Consider the following 21,041-nt stretch of genomic DNA (forward strand, 5'->3'; position numbering starts at 1 on the left):
AGTTCGGTCGTCTGAGGTACCGCCTGTTCATGGTCTTCGGGATTGAAGTGACCCATAGAATACGGTACAGGTTTGGAGCGCAGGGTCATTCATCAGGGTTATAGGCTGAACAAATTCAGCATCCGCGAGCCATCTTTGACAAATAAAGAAAACTTGATGCGCTCCCAATTCTTTTATTTCAAAACTGGAACCAGTCTCCTAGAACTTCAGCGCATGGGGGAACATCCTCGAGTTGAGGCCGAAGGGTTTTTTCAAGTAGTTCTTCAAGATTTCGCCATCGGCACTCTTAGCGATGGCGGCGAGCAGCTGTTTGTCGACATCGCTCTGGAGCTTCTTCCTCTCATCTGAGGGGGTGTAATCGGCCTTCTTCTGCTCGAAAAGATCTCCGCCCTTGGAAGTGTTGCCCCGACTCCGGGGAACTTTCGGCTTGACGAAGAGAGCTTCCTTGATTTCCGGCAGTTTGACAGATGAGATGTCGATTTTCGTAGACGTCGCAATCACGAAGCTCTGGTGGATGCGTCTCAACGGGCATGAGTTGAGCTTGTAAGGTCCGGTCACCAATAAGAGTCCAGATTCCAATTGCTTGAGGTAGACGACACGCTGGAACCAAAAACGAGGACTGAGCACCGGCAAACGATTCTTATTATGCCATCTACGAACGCGGAGTCGTTTCGATCAGGGTTGGATTGAGATCACCACATTGTTTTGTATGTAGGAACTATTGGAGATAGTCATCATGGACGAGCACATGGCATCGTTCCTTCTTTTCTTCGAGGGGGGCTACACTTGAAGGAGCTCGCGAACTTACTCTTCCGCGATGTCTTCCGGTGAGCAGGATGAGGACAGTTCCTGGCGTGATGGATGCTCTCGCCGCCCTGTAGACCCTCTTGCGAGACTTCTTAGCGGGCTTCAGCGAGTCTTCCGTGGCGTAGAAGCGGCGCTGCGGATCAATTGAGATACGGTTGATTGAACGGATCAATTTATAAGGGAACGTAGAGATCCAATGATGTGAGTTTCAGACAGTACAAGTGTAGAAAAATGCTGATTCATCAAGGTTAGCGTGGTCAGCTCATGTTGGATCATCACAAAGTCTCCAATAGGCTTGGATTTCCTAGTCGGTCGGGTTCGAATTCGTAATGACGAATGCACTCACAGGTTTCTTGGCGAGAACCTTCCGCTCCTTGCCGTTCTTCGGGCCACCGATCGGTTTGGTGATCATTTTAGGGCTCGTTTTCGTGACGGGCGCATTCATGGCGGCTTTCGCAGCCTCCACGGGATCCTTGATGAACTTCCATCCTCCGGTCAATCTCATAACCTGTCGCGAGTCTCAAGTTAACGTCCGCTTCCGCTCGCCATGATGTCTCGAGTCGTAGCTATTCGATAAGGAGAGCTTGTCGAGAGCTAGGGAGAAACCCACTCACCTTAGCTTTGGACAGCTGTCGGACCCCCTTGGCTATTAGAGGGTTCTTCACATCCTTGCGTTTCAACGTCTTGGCGGGTGTCTTCCTCTTAGTGCCGGCCATCTGTAAGTTGATCGCGAACGAGTCAGGCGAGTCCTCAAACCTTTCGGAGACGCTCTCCGGCGAGGAATTTTCTCAGGGTTGGATTGAGATCACCACATTGTTTTGTATGTAGGAACTATTGGAGAATAGTCATCATGTTGACATCTACGAGTGTGAGATCAGAACACCTCGGTGCACAGCCCCCTCCCGCCGCAGTTCTCTCTGCGAATGCACATGGCGGCACTCAGGAGAGTTTCCGAGAGCACTCGCAAACGAGGACCTTCTTGATTCCAGAGGAGGCATCCCAAACGACCGTCAAGACTTTTCGCTATCTCGGCACGATATATGAATCCTCGCGTCGAATCGTGCTCAATCGGATGTCCGTCTTTCCACGTGCTTCAGAACCAATATCCGGCGAAGCGTTGTCAATAGCCCAGAATACGGGGAACACGGTACCTTTGATGAGGATCACTTACACATTCCCACCGCAAGACAAGCCCGGAAGGGGTTTCGAGTGTCACCAATTTCATTCAAGTGAGTAGTCGATGGAAAATGGTACGGTATGTGAACTATAAGTGGAGAACGCGCCGGGATGTAGGGTCGATTGCCTTTCTCTGAATTAAAAGCTATTTCCCATCTCAATCGATCCTCGCCAGCGGAACCTTGCTCATTCGTGCACCGAGTCGATCTCACAGCTCGTAGAACTCAGTATTACGAAGAAAAGAGCCGGATTTACATGGATAATTCCGGCTCGAAAATATACGACACACACCTCGACGGACAGCGAAGACCCAAAAGGATCCGCAGTGGTTTCGAATCCGCCACGTTGGGCTGCCGAGCACTATGGCGCGAATTTCAAATCTGGTGAGACGCAGGACGCAGCGCTTCTGCTTGTGAGAGGAGCGCGGTTTCGATTTCCCCGCAGTGAATCGCAATCTCGCACAGTCACACAAAAATGCGCGGGCGGGACTCCTGAGTGCTTGACGGATCCAGTATCTCAAATGTCGCGAATATGCTGCTGACTTTGCGTTACGCAGCGCCAACTCCCATTGAGGGCGACAGCCTTCGTTCTGTTTACGTTTTGAACTTCTTCCTTTCGTCTTCTGTTTTCCTATCCGCGCTTGTTGGCGAGCAACCAAGCACGGAGGAGGGATGATAACTCGTCCTACGGTCATCCGAAACATTCATCTGAGATTCGACTCGTTCGCCACTGCGGCTCGTGGTGTACGAGATGGTACTCGTATAAGCACGAATGTCCTCGATTCAGCAGAAAGAATATCAGACTCGTACAGTCCCGAAGGAGAGCGTGATATCAACCGGCACACCCGCTTCATCGGCCAGATCGTATTTGAGCCGTGTCGCTGCTGGAAGGAGATGGAAGCACCGAATCAGCCGTCTCGCTGACACTTGAATTCGTGGAAACCAACGAAGGAGAAGAGGCCCGAGGCCCACGCCAGCTGACACTCGATGACCTTTGTTCCTATGCCCAAAGCTTGCTCAGCTCTGCCTAACTACCTGAATTCCGCAGTTTTGGGACATTCCACGCCGGACTTTGACTTTATACAGAACAAGACTTCGACTCTCTCTCTTTCGGCAGAAAATATTCCTTTTTATTCCGTTCAATAGTCTCTGGGGTTATGCTCTCCGCGACAAAGCGACCTTCCAACTTTCAGGATAAATAGATTTGAGAACAGGCCAGTTTCCCTCCCCTCGACGGCGTGACTTGCAGTACTTTCAGAGCGGCTCGGAAGAAAAATTCTCGCGGAGGAACCCTCAAGAACACAGGAACAATGATCACAATTCTTGCCTCCGTAGACGACCATTGCCTTGAGCGAAATTCGCGAATCTGTTCAACTCAGCTGCGTCGCGAAAGACACTCGCTGAGGCTTCGACACGAGCGGAAACAATCGCATAGAAACCGCGAGACGCGCCGTCGAGTTCCTCATATAACATCTCTTCCTTTTGATATATCAGAGTACACTGTATTTCGACGGAAAACTATACTCCCATCCATTTGGTTGATTGCGGCAGAATACTTAAACCGTTCCGGGTGGTACACTCGCGGCTTGCATTTTCGCTATACGAATAGTACACGAAATGCCCCTCTGGAGCAAAATCCCCGACGGCAGGGCTCTCCTGTGCGTACGAACACAGAACGATCCAATCGAGCTGGGCTTCGTTGAGCGGTCCCGTGTATTCAAGAGCCCTCCGCGGTCGCTTCGTTGAGTCGGCTGGCGTCGAACTTCTGTACAATAGATACATTCGTCTTGGCGGAAAGTGGCTCCCTGTACAAAGATTCCCATACACATTCACTACGATGTGACAAGCTACCGGGACTCGCGGGCCCGCCTGTTTGACTCGATTGCCTCATTTCGTGAGTCAGGAACGATTTGAACTGGCAAATCGCGGGCAATCGAGTGCTCGAATCAGCTTCTCGCCGAACAAAGCCTCCGACGATCAGGCTCGGCAAGCACGGTCGGTTTCAGGGGTCGCGGGCGTCCAATATCCGTGACTTTTGGCACGCAACTGAGTGGTTTAGGTTCGACTAAGATTTCTCGAGTTGCCAAAACTGTGTTGCCTGGTAGTCAGAATTCCGAAAGTCTCATGGAGATGAGTTGAATCCCATTTCTTCGAATGATCGTGTGGCGCTTGTCACTATCATCAATCGGCTAGGTCCGTTTCGCTCTTCTCGTGAACTTCGTTCAATTGTCGCACGAGATGCTTCAGATCAGTGGTGCCGCCCAGCACCTGATCCCCGTAGTCGCGCATCAGGAACTCCGCGGAAATCTCTGGGTCCTCCGAGAATATGGCCGAGTCTCTGAATATGTCGTCTCGGCAACACATCTCGAAATTCCGCTCGTAAAAGGACCCCGAGCTGTTGTTCGATTCGAGATCTTCTTCCTCGATGTGTTCCTCGTCGTCCTCGGAGTCCGAATTCGTGTAGAAGAGCGCCGAGTCCATCGAGGCGGTCGACGTTGCTCGGTCGCAGAGGAGCTGCTGACTCCACTGTCGGTGCTCAACAGCGAAGTTCGGAGCCTGCTGCCCATCGTGAACAGGAGATGTTTCCATTGACGGCTTCGCGGCGCATCGCTGACCCCGCCGCAAGGTATTTTCGATTGACTTTTGACTGGGCTGAGCTTCATCCACCGCGGCAGCGATGACGATCTGTGCGGTACGTAACGCGTCGAGGAGGTCGTCGACGACGACGACGACGAGAGGCTTGCGTCTCGTCGTCTACCCCGCTGATGTGCTTGGCTCAATTCCATCTGACTGATACACCGTCGGAGTTTGCCGTGATCCTTCGACGAGTGGTGTTTTGAGTGGCTCTTCAGTTTCAAACTCGATCGGCCACAACTTGCTGAGCTGCTCGTGTGGTTGTTGTTGTTCTTTGTCCGGAGTGAAGCGTTGCTGGAAGCGTCCCTCGAACCCGCGGACATCTGACTCCCGCTGGTGCCGTTTGGTACCGGAGCCATGGGCCTCAGACTGCTGTTGTCCACGGATGCTCGTCGACGATGCAGAATATTCGTCGCTTTCTTGAGCGAATCCAATCCACGGGAGGATTTCTTGTGCGCCTTCAAAGAATTATTGTGCTCTCGTTTGCTCAGGTTGTAGTTGAGATTCCGCTCTCGTCGGAGATTTTCAAGGATCTTCGAACGCTGCTCCGGCGGTATGTCGAGGGAGTCCAGTATGATCTTATTCAGACGATCGCACCAGAGTTTCTTCCGTTCGCGTCCCGTCGTCTCGAAAACATATGTAATTTGTCGATTGCTTTTCGAGAGAACCTGTGGAGCACGATGAATTAGTAATCGGCATAGTGTCATCTAGAAATCTAGAGTGTTTATAGGCCTTGTTGTAGGCACCGGACGCTTTTTTAGGTGAGGATCGGCCAAAATCGCCTCTGGGGGGATATCCTCACCTGGAAGGAGCAGTCCCCGACGACCATCCAAGAACTTTCGTTGACCATCAGATCATTGGTGGCGATGTGGTTTGTGTAGAAGAGCAGATTCGGGGATTTTCGTTTGCGTTTCGTGATGAGGAGCATTTTCTCAAATAGGAAGATGTGCATCAAATGCTTCTTCGAGCACCTGAAATCACCGTGGCACGATCGGTGAGCACAAGTCGCTTCCGCAGCGTGAGCGTATAGAGGATTTTACATAAAATTCTCGTCGACGGTATAATTTCCGCCACACTCACATGACTTTCTCTTCGGCCACGAGGCCCCCGTACGTTGTTAAATCGTTTCCAGGCCACCCCTGTAGGAGGCTTTGGATTTCTTGAACTCGCACAGCATCTTCATCCAACTGCAGACAAGAAAACACGAATTCCTATTAGAATCAGTTGCGGTGGAGCCATCTGTCTCGATTCCATTGGCAAATCAGAGGAGACCAGGAATGGCATTGGTACCGCTCACGAAGATAAATTGTCGAAATATCCCGGGTTGGGAGATCTATGTATCTTGTTTCTTCTTTCGTTTGCTCACTTTTTTGATTTCGTTGATTCGATTCGCGATTTGCTGCATGGTCCGCAACGCTCGCTCTATGGTGTCCTGCCCCGCACAGCCGGGATAATCTTTCTCGAAATGTCGCAGAGCATCCAAAAGGAGGGGATACTGGAATTGGAAGGAGTCGAATACCTCTTAATTGGCTCAAGAGATCAGCGAGAAGAACGTCGTGCTGCCAGGTCTCAGAGACCCCCGCGCTTTCGCTCGAATCATCTTTCAATAGTTTCATGTCGGAGATCATCTGTTTGTAAAGTCCCTCGCGTATGTGAGCTTTCCCAGCAGTGATCCAGCCCTGGTTTTCGCTCACCTTCAGTATTCTCTGTACAGGTTTCAAGAGGTAGGAACCGAGTTGCATCCGGTGCCCCAAGCCCAATTGGAGTTTTGAAAGCAACGCACATGATCGCGTTTCAGGCTTCACGAGTCGACTCAACACCTGCAGCAGTGACGTGAACTCGATTAGTCTCAATACTAAAAACAATATCCCTGAGATATGTAGCGTTTCATCGCTATCACTCATCAGGAGCGTCTGGGCGTACTGGACCTCGAGGGTCAGTATGGCGAGAAAACTCACTTGCAGACTTCGTGGATAGTTCGTGCAATAACTCGCGTAGACCTGAACGCCCTGATCCGCTCCGAATTGTGCCAGAAAGCATTCGGCGATAGCGACCGCGTTGCTTCCGGGGTAATCGGTTTCGCCGGAACGCGACAGTAATCTCCGAGAACACTCGCTCGTAAGTCGTTCGAGGAAAGCGCTGAAAGAAGTAGAAAACTTTACGATTCAGAACTCAGAACCGGGTGACAGTGGGCTGGCTGTGGCGACGAGTGGAGTCGCCGGGAGAGTCGCTGGTCGGAAGCGATGATGATTTAGGGTTAGGCATTGTGTGTGGTTTGTGAGTTTGTGTGTTCGCGTGGGAGTGAATCAAGCTTCCTCGATAAAAGCGACCGCGGCTCTAGTTCTAGATTGAACTACTGGCTATGTGACAGGGACAGACGACCGGGAACTCACCTATGAAGCTTGAGAATCTGCTCCAGGTTGCCGAAGAGTATTGCTAGATCTTCCTCGCTGACGAAACCCTCCGTCACTCCACATTCTCGCATTGGTCGTTGGTAACCCTTGAAGAAATAGTTTAGGTCAGTTCAGCTGGATCTTGTGTCCACTCCGACGGGGTGAATAATTGCCCGACGCAGAGTGTCATGGGGGAAATGTTGATGTTTATCGGGATCGTTTTGTCAGTTGAAACTACTTTTATAAGACGTAATGGTCGTGATCGCTGGTTCGATACGATTATCTGAAGATGCTCGCGAACGTCATTCAAAGCAGGCAGTCGATCTTATCAAACAGCCGGCAGGGAATGGTTTATTAACGATCCACTCTTCCCAGCGTGTACAACGCAAGCAGAATAAACGTCGTGGGCAGTACAAGATATGGTACGCGTGATTTCAGTTGCGTCAGAAGGTCCGCGACACTGTTTGGAAAAAGTTTCGCGCCGCCGCCGCCGCCGATTGATGTGAGTGCGTGCGTGCTAGTATCGCTGTTTGCGGCTCTCAAATCGTCGAAGGGAAGATTCTCCCCGAAGATATTTATCAGAAATCATGAGCTCTGGGGGCGGACTAGTTAGCGTCCGTCTCGCGAAGCCGGCGATGCAGACCCCTGCATCTTCGAGTTATCGGAATACAGGATCGAAACGCTGGTGATTCTCGCGCTGGTTTGGCAAGCCGAAGACGCGGACTTCCGTCGAGATCGCGGAGGCAAATATAGATGCAAAAAGAAGCAGAAGAGTCACGACCTGCGACAACAAGGGACTTTCTTATGACATGCGGACCACCGTGGAGCGGAATCGCGGCTCCGTGGCTCGTCAGCTCCACCTTCACAAAGCGAAATAACGACGAGAAGAATTCTATGACAGCAACGTCAGAAATGCGTTCGAAGGATTCTGGGAGTTCTCCCGCCGTCGGCCGAGACGGAAAGTCCCTCCGTTCCGTCCGTTGCCTCGACCCGTCGACGTTCGCAGATCGCTCGCATGATGGTACGGAGAGTAGGGAGAGCTCGATAACTCAGGCGACGCCGACGTTGAGTCCGCCAACGTTGCATCATCATCTCGATGAACGAATAGGTGTCGACAAACAAGACGGAGGAAGAGAAGAACAGCTTTGCGATGCGCAGTCGCTCAAGTTCGCCGCAATTATGTGGACTCTAGAACAACATCTCACAAATCAATCTGGCGACCTTCACCTAGTTGGCGTTCGAGTGTCGCCACTCGGCATCGTGACTCTCTGTCTACGACTGTGAACCTGGGAAGGCGAAGGCACTCGTTCATTGAGGGAAATGGCCGTAGTGAAGGCGCAGAATCTAACTGGACCGAATCGGGGAATTGTGGAAAGCCATTCGGTTTAGGAAATCCTACGCTCTTCTATCCTCGCCGAAGCGGCTTCCTTCAAGGGCTGGGTCACGGAGACCTTCCACGGATGAAAACATTTTCTCGAGCTCGAACCTGCGCTCGATTGTTTATTTTTCAAGCGATCGCTCGCATGCTTGTGGAATGCCTGGAAGCGGCGGCGAGGGATTACTCAGAAGAAAACCTCGGACGATATCTGCAGTAGTAATTCTGGTAGCGGTAGAGGACGTGAAAATGACGAAGCGCAGCTTAGTCGAATCTAGTCAGCTCGAATGACCTTGAGTTCAAAAACGCGTTGCTATGAGCTCGGGAAGTAGCGCCGCGCCTACTGACTCTCAAATAACCAAACTCAGCGATGAATGGCTTACGTTGGCCGTGGCATATTTTATGTATACACTCGAGATTTCTTGGAATATTCATCTCGATGTTCTACAAGACGTTCGCTTCGGAGGGGACTACTCGACTCCATTTTTCCTCTTGGCAACTGCTGCGAGGTGCTGATCAAGGTGAACGCCACCGCGCACCGAAAGTTTCCCTTTATCGGTCCGATACCGAAAGTGATGGCACTGAAGGAACCTACGGTGCTGGAAGATTTATTGTATTTATCGGCGATTAACATTCTGGTCCGAATTCGTAAATATTCCGCGAATAAAGAACACGGGTGAACATCAGCCGGCGCGTTGAGCTACTTACTGACTACGGCGTGAAGCGTGAAGCGCCAGGTTTTCACTCGAAGGATGACAGGTAAATTCTTTTCCTTGTACTCGTCCCACGGTTCTTCCATGATCAGTCGTTTCCCTCCACTTTCGGAGCACAACGTCGCCAGTTCATTTCTTCTGGGTACCTAAGCAGCCGCAATCACGCGCTACGCTCTCGATTAAGAATTTTCTCCCTCAGCGTCGCTCACGTACGTGAGCGCTTCACCGTACGCCGGCTGATTCGCGCTTCGACTTTTCTGACCCAAATCTGACACTTCCAACTCGGTCGTCGACGACGCAGTTTCTCAAGTCACTCTATCGCGCGCCGATCTCGATCCACCCGCTCCCGTTCAATCAGAAAGTGGGAGGAAGGCCGCTCTGGTCAGTAGGTCTTCATCGTGGCCATCATTTCAGTGTGGTAGAAGAGGGACACCGCGGAAGGAGAAATTCCGTACTGGCTCCCATCTCTTAGAAGTGAAACTCAGCCCTGACACGGCAGCCGTGATGTTGTCGTTGTTGTTGTCGACGACGCTGAAATCGACCTTTCATAGTGAGCCCATTCTCTGGTAGAGACCACCGCGGACCGGCATCGTCTGTCTCTCCGAGGTCGCGGGCCCTCGTTGCTTTGTTCGCCCATGGTCTCGATCATAATTTACGATATTCTCGTTATTATCCTCATTAATTTAGCCAAACCAACCTTGACCGTCGTCTTCAAGAATTTCGAGGTCTCTCAAGAGGTCGTGGCTGTCAATCTCGTGAACGGAGGAATCACGAGGGCGCTAACGGCAGCGGTGGAATGGCCTATATGTCACTACGGGTTTTGACCGTGTTGCGGGAAATCGCAGATCATTACGTCAACATGCGATCGAATGACGTGGGCTGAATAAAAAATGGGAGATAGCTCTCGCTTCGCTTCGAGCTAGCTGAAACCTCGTCGGGGGAGTCAACGGGAGATGGCGAGCTCAGGGAAACTCCGGTCGAGGCTCCTTTCGCACTACAGGATAGCTTGCCAGACAGAGAGAAATCGGCATGGTTCTCGAGAAATTCCGAGGACACAACCGTGCCAGTCAGGGTTGACATTGAAGGGAAACGCAGAGAAGCTGAGTCTCGGAGACTAACTCACTGACCGAGTGATTCAGTCGAACATTCTGACAGCAAAACGAGTAAACAAACTCGTCGTGGATAAATGTCTTCGACGCCGGACTGTCGGACGGACCATCTTCGGCTGGGCAGAGGGAAGCGACTGCTCGGGAGCTTCGGATGAACGCTAAGCTAGCACCATTGAGCTTGAATGCGCGCGGGTCCTCCTGGTGAAGTCGTCATTTTCTTAATTAAACACCCCTGGGAAATTCCTGGGCCGTTGAGAACGCCGGAGGTACTGATAAGACATTTCCCTCCCGGGAGAAGGATAGAACCAGCCATTCAGAAGGAGGGTTTTCTTCGAAAACAATCTGTGATACGCCTACGATACGTCTCTAGTCTTTCCAGAGCTCATTCCTTGAGAATCTCAGGATTAAGGGGTCGTCCATTGTCTCGCAAATTAGAATAATCATAGAATCTACGAAGCTTCATTCCCATGTCAGACAGAAGTCGCAGCTTTCTTCTGTCGGACGAGGAAAAAAAACACAAAATTTTCGGTACATCCAAGGAATGTCACGAGTCCCTCCAGAAGGGCTGCCCGTGCGCAATATTACGAATTTCCCGAGCGTGCCGCGGAACATGGACGAATCGAGTCCCCCTCTGTCCGATTTTATGGACTTACGGAAAGGTCTCCTCCGAGACGAAGAAATGCCCTCTATCGACTCCTCTGAATCGAGGTTACAGTGGCGCAGGGCTCCATGATGACTGGAAACATTTTGACTGCGCTCCGGCACCGAAGTCAGAGGTAGTAGCGGAGCGATAGATGGACGAATGACGAGAACCCGGCACACCGCCGTTCTCGCCCCTCTCCGACCGGACCCCTAAGCAGAGGGGGCAGGAGGCAAGCCCTCCGCAAAGCGACAGCTCAGTCCCGCTGGAAGCGCTCAGTGCTGAGATTTCGGGAGCCAACGGGAGCTCAGTGGACAAGCTCCCAGTTCAAGACTCTCTGGAGGAATCGTGTTCATCGACCCCAGCCCGAAGAAAAGCCCAGACGTGTTCGAAGCTCTCCTGGCGAACACTATCTGAGATCTGATCGAATGCTTCGCATGTTTGAGTGCGAGCTTTTATTTTAGTAGACGGTCCCGTCGAAGGCAAAGGCGGAAGGCCATGGCGTTGATGGCTCGCTCGTTGTTGAAAGCATGAGGGACCCCATGCTTAAACAAAATACTGCGACCGTTCGGCCGATGAACCCATTCGAGCCGGGTGGCTTTCTACAGATGGCGGCTATTTTTTCATCTTCGTAGAGTAATATTATTATTACCATCGCTCTCCCGTTCTCGCTATATTGTCAATTGACATCATTGGAGAAGTTTCGCTGAATCTTGATGACTCGGGGGAGATGGAAGGGCGGCGAATCGACGCGTCGCTCGTGCGTTCGAGCTCGATACTCTAAGCCGAACCGTGTATCGACTCAAGACTCACCTGTATGACTACTCCGAGGTCGTGGACGTACGCTCGTTCGGTTTCGAGAACTTCGTGAGCAACGTTATCGGTATATCGGAGACGATCGCCCGCGTCACCTTCGTCATCGGAAATCGGTGAAAACGTGCCATCCTGGAACGAGTAAATATCTATAATTATTCCGCTACTCGAGAGAAAATCTTCCCATCTCACTGTTCTCAAAATTTTTGCCACATCTTCTGAGAGGCACTCCCGGAGGACGACTCCTCCAGGTGAGAAGTCCTCATCGTCCGACATTCCCGGGTACGGATTCTGAGTCTATGAAGTCGCCACATAATTCAACGGCATCGAAAGCTCATGAAACCTTTCGCGGAATGAAGTGGCAATCCCTTTTTGAGAAAGATCTTCTATACTTGCGGTTGAAATAAATTTCTTGCCGTACTCAGACGGGAGGCGTCGTTACGGACTGTCATTTTTCGGTCTCCGCGGCTCCGGATCGGAAATTCTCCTTTCCGCAAATGAAGTCATCATTCCTTGACTCGAAAGGGATCCCGGGAGGACTCTCCGCGATAGCCGCTTCCCAACCGTTTTCGTGAGACGTCAAACGACGTCAACGGATTTCTTCAACCGTTTTGAAATCGTTGGAGCGCGCGAATTTCAGCTGGAACTTTCGTTTTTCTTCTGGGCTGGCCATCTGTCTGGAAGTGCTTCGCGGTACCGACGGCAGAGAAACGACCACAGACGGTAATCAAGCGTTTCACTGCACATTCTCGAAGCATGCTCACCTGAAGACTTTCGGCGCTTGCTAGATAGCTGTTAGAGGGATGTTTCTGATGACTCGAACTGGTTGTCGATGTCGAGGATGTCGAGGCGATCGACAGCGGCCGGAGCCTGTTGACACCGCCGCCCACCCCTCCACCTGCACCCAGTGGAGCCATCGCAGACACACTGCCCAACGAGCTGTCTCCACCCGCCTCAGGCGCAAATCCGGCCTCGCCCCTCATCTTGCCTGCGAAAGAACAACGAAAACAGATTAGTTTGAGCTTGGCTGAGCGACCTCCGTCTGTGGAGGAATCTCATGACGAAGTTCTCAGCTGGTTTTCTACATTAAGTCTGGGTCAATGCTATTCTCGAGTCCTTGACTCATTGCCGCGATCCCGCGCACTCGACGGCGGCTAGCTGCCCTGAGAACGACATCGGGAGTCGGTGACAGAGGAAAATATTATTACTCGTCCAGGGATGGGAAACTCCAATTATTACAAACTACGACAGACATGAAGTATTCTGAGCGAGCGGATCGTCGATGGACACGCGTGATCATTCCTTTTCTGGCGAAGATATTCGGATTGGAAGTTTCGCTTGATCATCATCGCGCGAGATTAAGAAATGATCGGAGATGATCACGACCCTCTTGGAAGCTCTCGATGTCTCCGATGAGTTCCCCGAATCGAGATCGGATCCTCCCCCGCAACCGACGACTCATCAGTTTTAAAAGCTTGTATGTAGTCTTGCGATATATAGACAAAAATCGAGGATACTGTATCGCATCCTTTACATTGGGCCTCTGGGAACCGATGCCCGGTGATTCGGCGATGACTGGTCGCTGAGTAAATCACGCTGTGGGAGATCGACTAAAGCGATTCTCTGCGGAACTCCGCTTACTTCTATGCCTCGTCGTCATCGTCGACATCATCATCATTAGTCTTAGAGGAACAGACGGACGGACGGACAGACGGCTGGTTGCTCGTATCGGGTTGGCCCTGGCAGTGAACACGAGCTCACCGACACCGCCTAAGCCAGAGAGCGATTGAGGGAAAATCGTAAGAAGGCATCAGCATGCATCGGTAGCTTTGAGCAAGATGACTCAAACTGCGACAGACCTACGCGCGGACCACCAGCGGCTCAACGAGACAATCGAGTTCAGTCGCCAGCGTCGTTCTGAATTACGTCACTGAATCGGAGTCTCATTCCTGATTCTCGCTACAATCGTCCTGCCTGCAGCAAGGGTTGGGGATCTCCGCTGACACAGCTTTTTCGTCAGCTGCGCAAACAGAATGCGAACGGTCTCTTTGGGAGATGACAGTTCGCAGAAAGCCTTGCGAGTCGTCGTCAGATTCAGTGAATATCACGCTTCGTGACGGTGATTATCGTCCCCGAACTTTGCGCAGTAAATACATTGCTCCGATGAGTGATGAATACGAAATGAAGTACGACATGACAACGTGTTTAATCGACCTTGTCCAAAGAAGAAAACGCCCCGTGTCAGCATCGGCGGCGGAGGCATTCACAAACCCAGTCCCTCCTCGACAAGTGTATGCTTTGAACGCTTAGTCACAATGTGTTGATATGCGAAGCGACGATTTCGGAAGAACAAGCGAAAAGACTATCGGATCGGCGTTGCGAGCTACGAACGCTGGCCCCAGTCGGAAACCTCGACACAGAAGTTGCAAGTCCCGAGATCTGTATGCGGATCGACACTCCCGGATTCGAGCTCCTCTGTGGGTCGATCTAGCTGAACGAGCGAGGAATCTCACCTCGTTACCGACGAGAGCCACCCGTCGAGCCGACGATTTGTGGCTCCCGAAAGAGAATAAAGAACCGAAAATCGCCGAATACCTCCCATTTGTACGGGGCGTCGATGTCAGGAGCGTCGAACAGAAGAAGAGGAAAAATTCAGATTGAACGCATTCAAGCAATCTGGGTCGGGACGGCTAAACGCGGCGATGTTGCTGCTGCTGCTGCGGCGGATTCAAAACGATAGCCGAGACCTTCTTCATACGGGCCTGAGCTTTCCGCGCTTCGGTACGACGAGCGACGTCCCGGTCGATATCCGAAATCGCAATGACATCTTTGTTTCTGTATTTCTGCATTCCTGAACGCCACATGAAATCGTGGCAGAACCCTTCGTTTTCCCGATTAGTCATCCTGCCCATCCCCGGCTCGTTGCTTCTCATCGAGATAATCTCCCCGACTCTCGGCCTGCATAACGAGCAAAAGCTCCTTTACCGCTTGGTGGATGGCCTTGAGGATTCGAAGATTTGATTCTGACGCTGAGATCTCATATCTGCATAATTCTGATCACCGGCAGAGGATTCATTGGCGAGGGAAGCAGCGCGGCTGATGATTTCGGAGTGATTGCGATACAGTTTTCCCGTGTTTTTTTTCTCATCCGATTCGTCAATCCGCGCGCCGTCATTCAGTAGCTCCCCGGTAGCAGGAGGATCTTTTGGTTGAAAAAAGAGACGAACAAAGCGTCAACCCTTTCGTCGCGAGTCTTGAAACCAAGAAGTATCAATCAACGAGTTGAAGTACAGGCGAGGAGTCGACAGGAAATCGCCGACTTAGCACGACAGCTGACCCTCCACGGTAACCCCGTGGTCATAGGATGGCAGGTCTCCTTGTCTGCATGAAATCGATGAAATTTCATTTTTGATATAAATCACTCCACAAACAAGCAAACAGCGAAATTGGCCATCCTTGCACAAGCTCGATACGGGAGAGAAAAATGAGCAACAGGAATTTCACCCTTCTCCGAAGCTGCTTTCTGGATACTTCTTCGGAAATCTTGCGCAAGCTGACGACGAGATGGAAAACGAGCCTAACGAGCAGCGTCGACAAAGTCTCGACGCCGGCCGGTGTACCGGATCACGATATACAACCATGGTAAGAGTGAAATGAACCACATGATTAAGCGGCCACGGGGACGTCTGACATATTCCAGGGATGGGAGCTCTCTCTGGAACCTCGTGAGAGATCTCCGCTGAGGTTCGTTCCGATATCGAGAAATTTCAGAATCCTTTTCTTGGAGCAAAATTGAATGGAGACGCGCCCCGGGAAGATCTACTCGTAAGTGACAGCACCGCCTGGGATCAAAGATAAATCTCGCCCTAGAAATGAGCTCGCGCCGGTATTTGGAAGACATCCAGAAGTGGTTTTCGCGGTAGCTGACCGTGTAGTTAACAGAGAGCCGTCAATTATTACGGAACCGTCTGCCATGGTCGCTGGCCCGCAGCGGCAGCGGTCCACAACAGCGTTCCTCGACGCCTGTCACTCATTACAAATGCTTGTTCGTGAATCGGACGCAACACTCAATACGCGCTTCATTGCCTGCCGGACACGCGCGCGCGCAAAATCGTGGTAACATCGGCAGCGCACAATTGGCCGATAGGCTCTTGATAATGATCACAGGTTATAGGTAGGACACGTTATGTAAACGCTTCATAAAGCGCAAGATCCACCCGATGATACACAGAGTTCATTCTTTCGCGGCTCATACGCGGGTCGGTCGTTCAGCGTATCGCTTGCTGCCTCGTCACCCTCCGGCTGAAGATCCAGCGGAAGATCCGGCTGAAGAGTCTTCCCACTGAGGGGTTCCTGGCTGCCATTGCTGATACGATCGGTCAGCTTTGAATTGTGTCGGAAAAAATTGCCAAGTGCCGTTCGTCACAATACCGAGCACTATCGGAATGGAAACGTCTTGGTTTGTCGTTGTTATCAAAACTCGAGATTCCTATCTGCGTACGGTTAAAAGACCGCGAGTCGACGGCTACGCTCACGCTGGCGTTACACGTATGGAAAATGAAAAATAGCACAGTTGCAAAAGACAGAGGCGACATACATATGGATGTTTTCTTTTCTCCCGGTTTCTCTAGGAAAAAGAACGGAGCCACCCCAAGCGGGAGACGGCGAGAAAAACACCCGCGATCTTTGGTCATTATTGTTGGCCTCTCATCAATAAAGAGTTGGTCAATTGCTGATGAGCGCTGGGCTGCTCGGGCGTTCATGCTATAAGCTTTGCGAAGACGAATCCGTCGTCTCTTCTAAATTTTTCTCCTCGTCTTACAAATCGGGTCGCATTAGAAGCAACAACAAATCGATGCTCATCCCTGGCAACACTATCAACCCTAACAGCACCGGTGCGGGACGGCCGGGAGATTTATGTACGCGGAGATATATTCTATAATTCAACGAATCTGTGGAAAAGGCACAGGTGGCTCTACCGAGGAAAAAAACACACGGTATCCATGGAGAAATAGCCGCAGTTTGAGAAGGGCTTGCTCCGGGGCGTCGAAGCGGTACAGCGACGATGCCGTGAGGGCTTCAATTTTCTAACCAGAAATTCGGATGTAGAGCCGTTGCGAGAGAAAAATTTCCTATCAGCTCAAGTGCAAGAGAAGAGGGGAAAACAAGAAAACGGAACCGGCTAGAGCGATTCCCTCTAGCCGTTGTTGTCGACAGGTCGCCGGTGAGCTTTCCAGCACGCCGCCACCGGCCAGAAGTTGTCGATCCCATTGAGAAACGATCAAACAACAGCCGCGGAAGGAGCAGACGAAGAGCAGAGCTTCAGATGCATGGCGAACGAAAAGAGAATGGCGACGATTTTCTGAGAAGAAAAAATCCCTCCAAGGCCGAATTACCGCCGACAAGTCGCGTCCATCGAGGGCAGAGCGCTCACTCCCGTAGCGTCCGGTCCTCGCTCGTTCCTCCTGTCACGGTCTCGAGACGGATTCTCTCTCACTTATTTTATCACGATACCTGTACTTCAACTGAAAGCGCGGAATACGATACCGCACTCACTACGACAGGGATACGTTGTAGCGGATTCTTCCGGTCCCCTCGGGCCAGACGGTCGACTCCGTGAAGCTGCAATGCGCGATCGAGAGCACTACTCCGATGCTCAGAAGCAGGAATCGAAAGCTCCTGGGAAAGTTTATTTGAGGGAACGGAGGATTGCGATCGTTCATCGGCTCCAATCACTCTTCGCGGATGGGCAAACTTCTAAAGTTCCAGAACCGTCATGATTTAGGAGCACGACCCACGGCTCCTTGGATACTCGAAAGGAAGAGGTCGACTGACAAGCCACCCAACGGCGCTTCGAGTGACTGTATGTTGACGAATTCCGGAATGCAGACCTCGAGCCGCTTTGTATGTGACAACTCTTGACAACTATTTTGACTGGTCGCTGGGACTTCGAGACAAGGGTCCGAGTGTCTGGGTCCTATACACCTCGGCCCAACCGTCAACATTGAGCCGATCCTACGCGCAGCCGTTGGCCATGGGCTAATTGACGAGCAACAGTTGGGAGATACGCTGAGCCCGGGTTTATTCCACCCATGACGAATTGATGCAGCATATGTAGAACACTGCCTCGTTCCCCAATCTTCTAAAAGAGATTCCAGTCGACACGAGCCAGCTTAGATATTGCTCGTATTTCTCTGTCAACGGGAAGTTCGTGACGTGCAAGTGTTTCTCATTTTTTCTGCCTTCAACTGGCAGTTGTTGTTGATTTCTTCAGTTTCCTCCCTAGTCTAGCAGCAGTATCAGCAGCAACTGCAAGGCTGACAGTACCAGCTAGTTCGAGGTTAACTTTGAGATTTCAAGAAGAGATCCTTGACAAACAGTCGGCTGAGCAGGAGAGCCGGCAGTCGGGCGGGCAGTGAAGCGGGACAACATGTGGGATGTAATGAGATCGATGTAAATACATAGGTTCCGTGGTGCGAATTCCAGGGAATCGTTCACACGTGTTTGGCTGAGCCGCGAGGTGTGTGATCATTGCTTGTTATCATTTTCTCTTCCGCCGCCCACGTTTTCTCACAGCGACTGCACTCGAACAGAACTAGCCTCGATCACATGAATGGCGTCACATGGAAGACTAATCGAATGCTGAATGAGTTGAGAGACTCGCGTTTGGCACAATCGTTCGATTTGGAAGAAATCGACCGACTTGTCGAGCAGAGACTCAATCCGTGTCCGGCTCGCTATTCGACGATCGAAACGAAGCCGTCGAATTCCTCGAATAATTCGGTTCATAATTCCGCACTCCATACGATCTAAGCTGGAATTTCGCATTTCGCGAGATGCAATCGTCGAGCTTCGTAATCGGGACATAACAATCAATCCACGAGTGAGATTCGACTCGCGAGAGCCTTTCCTTGAAACTTGCGATCTCGCATCCTTGTCTGGGAGATCTCAAGTCGGAAACGTCGACGGAAATTATTTCTCCCGACCACAGACAGCGCTCCGCTTTCGGGGACGGTCACAGTCCGAAGTCCCGGCGACGCTCGCCCGGCGACTTCAAATCTATCCCGACTACGGCCACAGCTATTCCGACTTTGTTTTAAGAACGAATGGCGAGAGCGAGCTCCACCGGCTCTGTGGTAGCTCGTCCTCTCGCAGACTCTTTCGCATCCGAATCGGAGTACGGCTCTCTGGTCGTTGTTAGGAGCGGAGTGGGACCACAAAGGCCGTCATTGAGACTCGTGGCAGAAAGTTTCGGGGAGCTCAACGAACTCCGACCGGCTGAGCGAGCGGCCAATCACCATCTGGTCTCTTTCTCAGAGTAGCTGATTCTATTTTTTCCTTTTTTGTTGGTGCGCTCTAGCGCTCCGAGCCGAGAGATACGCGCAGGCTTGTGGCGAGAAATCCGAATGGCACGAGTTGGAGAGAGTTCTCTACCGAGCTTCGTTATCGGCACCAGCAGTCTTCTGACAGTTGACGACGATTCGGGTACCTGGCGCCATTGTTTCGAACAAGCCCGCAATCGAGTAGCTTCGCGCCCGCCCGCCCGCCCGCCTCAGCCCCTTCCCCTCGTCCCTACCTCACGGAGCCTCTCGAATGTTCCTCAAACGAAATTCTCCAGTTAGCCCGGGACCGTTCCAAGCCTTAGATATCACGCACGAGATTCGGGAGGTCTGAAATTCGTACCATATGTGCTCGGGCATTGTGTGATGCTTATCTAGGTGGTAAATTGGCTCAAGCTTAGGCGCTAGCTTCCGTTGGCAAGAGTTTGACGTTCCAGCGACGGCGTTAACCTTTGGACACACCCGGTCGGATGTTTCTGCCGTCCGTCGGTCGCTCGCTTCCTCGAGAAGAGCATTCGCAATCGTTGTCTTTAAAGCGCTTTGCGAACATCGGTATAATGAAGCTTCTAATCGACGATCGTGACTTGAACTTTCGCACTTGTAAAACAGCAGAAAAATGAAAGGTTCCGGGACGAATTGCCGTTATCAACAGCGGTTCCGCCCCTCAAGTCCGAAGACATGAACATTGAGCCCATTGGGTCAGCGGTCCGCCGCCGCGCCGATGGATTGTCCACTACGCTTGAATTAGATACATTTTCGCATTTCAGAAGTCTGTCGCCCGTTGAATTTTTTTCTTCTATAAAGCATTCAAAACACGACGATACAACCTTGAAACGATGCTGAACCGTGACAAACATTCGAAACCCCCGAAAGTTCTGATGGGCAACAATCCGCGGGATGGAAACTCATTTGTGGAGCCGTCGTCGATGTCGCGTCCACCGCAACAACCAGCACTCACTGTGAACAACGAAACGCCGGCGACGTCGTTTGCGCGTGAGCACTTCTGACAAAACGCCACCCGTAGACTGACATGACATGAGCTTACCTCATCCAAACCAATCGACTGAGCGGGATTCAGCTTATCCCAAGCGCTGATTATCGGATCGGAGAATTCGGTGGAACAGGAGGATGTTTAGCGAATCCTCGAGTGGCCGAAATCCCATGAGAGCGTCAGCAATTCTACGCAATGCCGTGAAGGGTCTCAATTCATCCGGTGTCCACCAGTTCTGATTGCGACACGGGTGATTATCTTTCTGGTGCATTGCTTGCCATCCGGATACTGTCCGAGAGAACCTGAGTAGCGATTGACTATCGAGTTCGTCTCGAAGTTTCCAGCGATCGTCTCTATTTGAACTGCTCGGTCAAGAAGGATTGTCGATTCCTTCGGGATATCGAATCCGTTCGTGTCATGCCATCCACACTTCAACCCGCAGTAGAGTTTTCCGGATAATTGGTTGGTCGATGCCAATAAATCGCTCCCTGGAGATGAGCGATCCACTCACATGAGCTTCATATGATTCTACCTGTAAGCCAAGACCGAAGCGCCCACGACCGCACGCTAGGAAGCCCCTCGGAACTGACACGCCTAATGCGACCGGTCTCTCTAGTCCGTTCGCGTCTTCATGTATCGACGACAGCTCGGCATTCGAGCTACGGTAGAGGGAAAAAACTATTCAGATCCAACGCCGGAAACATGTTAGTCTGTCTGCCAAATCGTCAGGGTCCAAACAAACGTTTGTCCGCATCTGAGTTTCCTTGAACTTGGCCAGAAGAAAAAATACACCGATGCCGTCGAGGAAAGGTGTATCACGAGCGACTCCCGACCGTTCTCGGCCTGGCAAAGTCGCTGGCAACCACCGACCCTCAACGTGTTGAGCTTCGATTTTTTTTTCACATCCATTCCCCGCCTCCGGCAGATCACCGAGTTCGGCAAGCCCATCGTATCAAGCGACCGAATATCCCAGCTCTGTCGATCTACTCTCGGATCGAGGAATCGCTTACCTCTCCAGAACAAAGAAGCAATGGTTGCCTAGCACTTTCGA

At 51.5% G+C, this 21,041-nt stretch overlaps 2 protein-coding genes across 2 annotated transcripts; both read right to left on the reverse strand.

Annotated features, from left to right (window-relative positions):
• Window positions 1-153: 153 nt before the first annotated feature.
• On the reverse strand, window positions 154-2,323 carry RpL6 (ribosomal protein L6). Its single transcript, XM_003747595.1, has 5 exons — window positions 2,275-2,323; window positions 1,422-1,523; window positions 1,154-1,315; window positions 809-940; window positions 154-600 (listed from the first exon to the last, which is right to left on the reverse strand). The coding sequence occupies exons 2-5, from the start codon at window positions 1,521-1,523 to the stop codon at window positions 199-201; spliced, it is 798 nt and encodes a 265-aa protein (XP_003747643.1). The 5' UTR covers window positions 2,275-2,323; the 3' UTR covers window positions 154-198.
• A 1,840-nt stretch (window positions 2,324-4,163) lies between these two features.
• On the reverse strand, window positions 4,164-14,562 carry LOC108864840 (pleckstrin homology domain-containing family G member 1). The gene is given in 11 exon segments (XM_029112701.1): window positions 4,164-4,471; window positions 4,474-5,284; window positions 5,419-5,587; window positions 5,697-5,803; window positions 5,983-6,111; window positions 6,311-6,436; window positions 6,575-6,755; window positions 7,010-7,116; window positions 11,660-11,791; window positions 12,424-12,647; window positions 14,418-14,562. Coding segments are annotated over 11 exon segments (2,439 nt in total).
• Window positions 14,563-21,041: the final 6,479 nt, after the last annotated feature.

The sequence above is a fragment of the Galendromus occidentalis genome, unplaced genomic scaffold (genome assembly GCF_000255335.2).
Source record: "Galendromus occidentalis unplaced genomic scaffold, Mocc_1.1 scf7180000077524, whole genome shotgun sequence".
NCBI classification, from domain to species: Eukaryota; Metazoa; Arthropoda; class Arachnida; order Mesostigmata; family Phytoseiidae; genus Galendromus; species Galendromus occidentalis.

Coding starts and splice junctions, on each gene's coding strand:
- RpL6 (XM_003747595.1), bottom strand. CDS start 1,523: ATGGCCGGCACTAAGAGGAAGACACCCGCCAAGACGTTGAAACGCAAG. Junction 1,316..1,421: donor GACAGCTGTCCAAAGCTAAG/GTGAGTGGGTTT, acceptor GACTCGCGACAG/GTTATGAGATTGACCGGAGG. Junction 601..808: donor CCGGAAGACATCGCGGAAGA/GTAAGTTCGCGA, acceptor TTTTGGTTCCAG/CGTGTCGTCTACCTCAAGCA.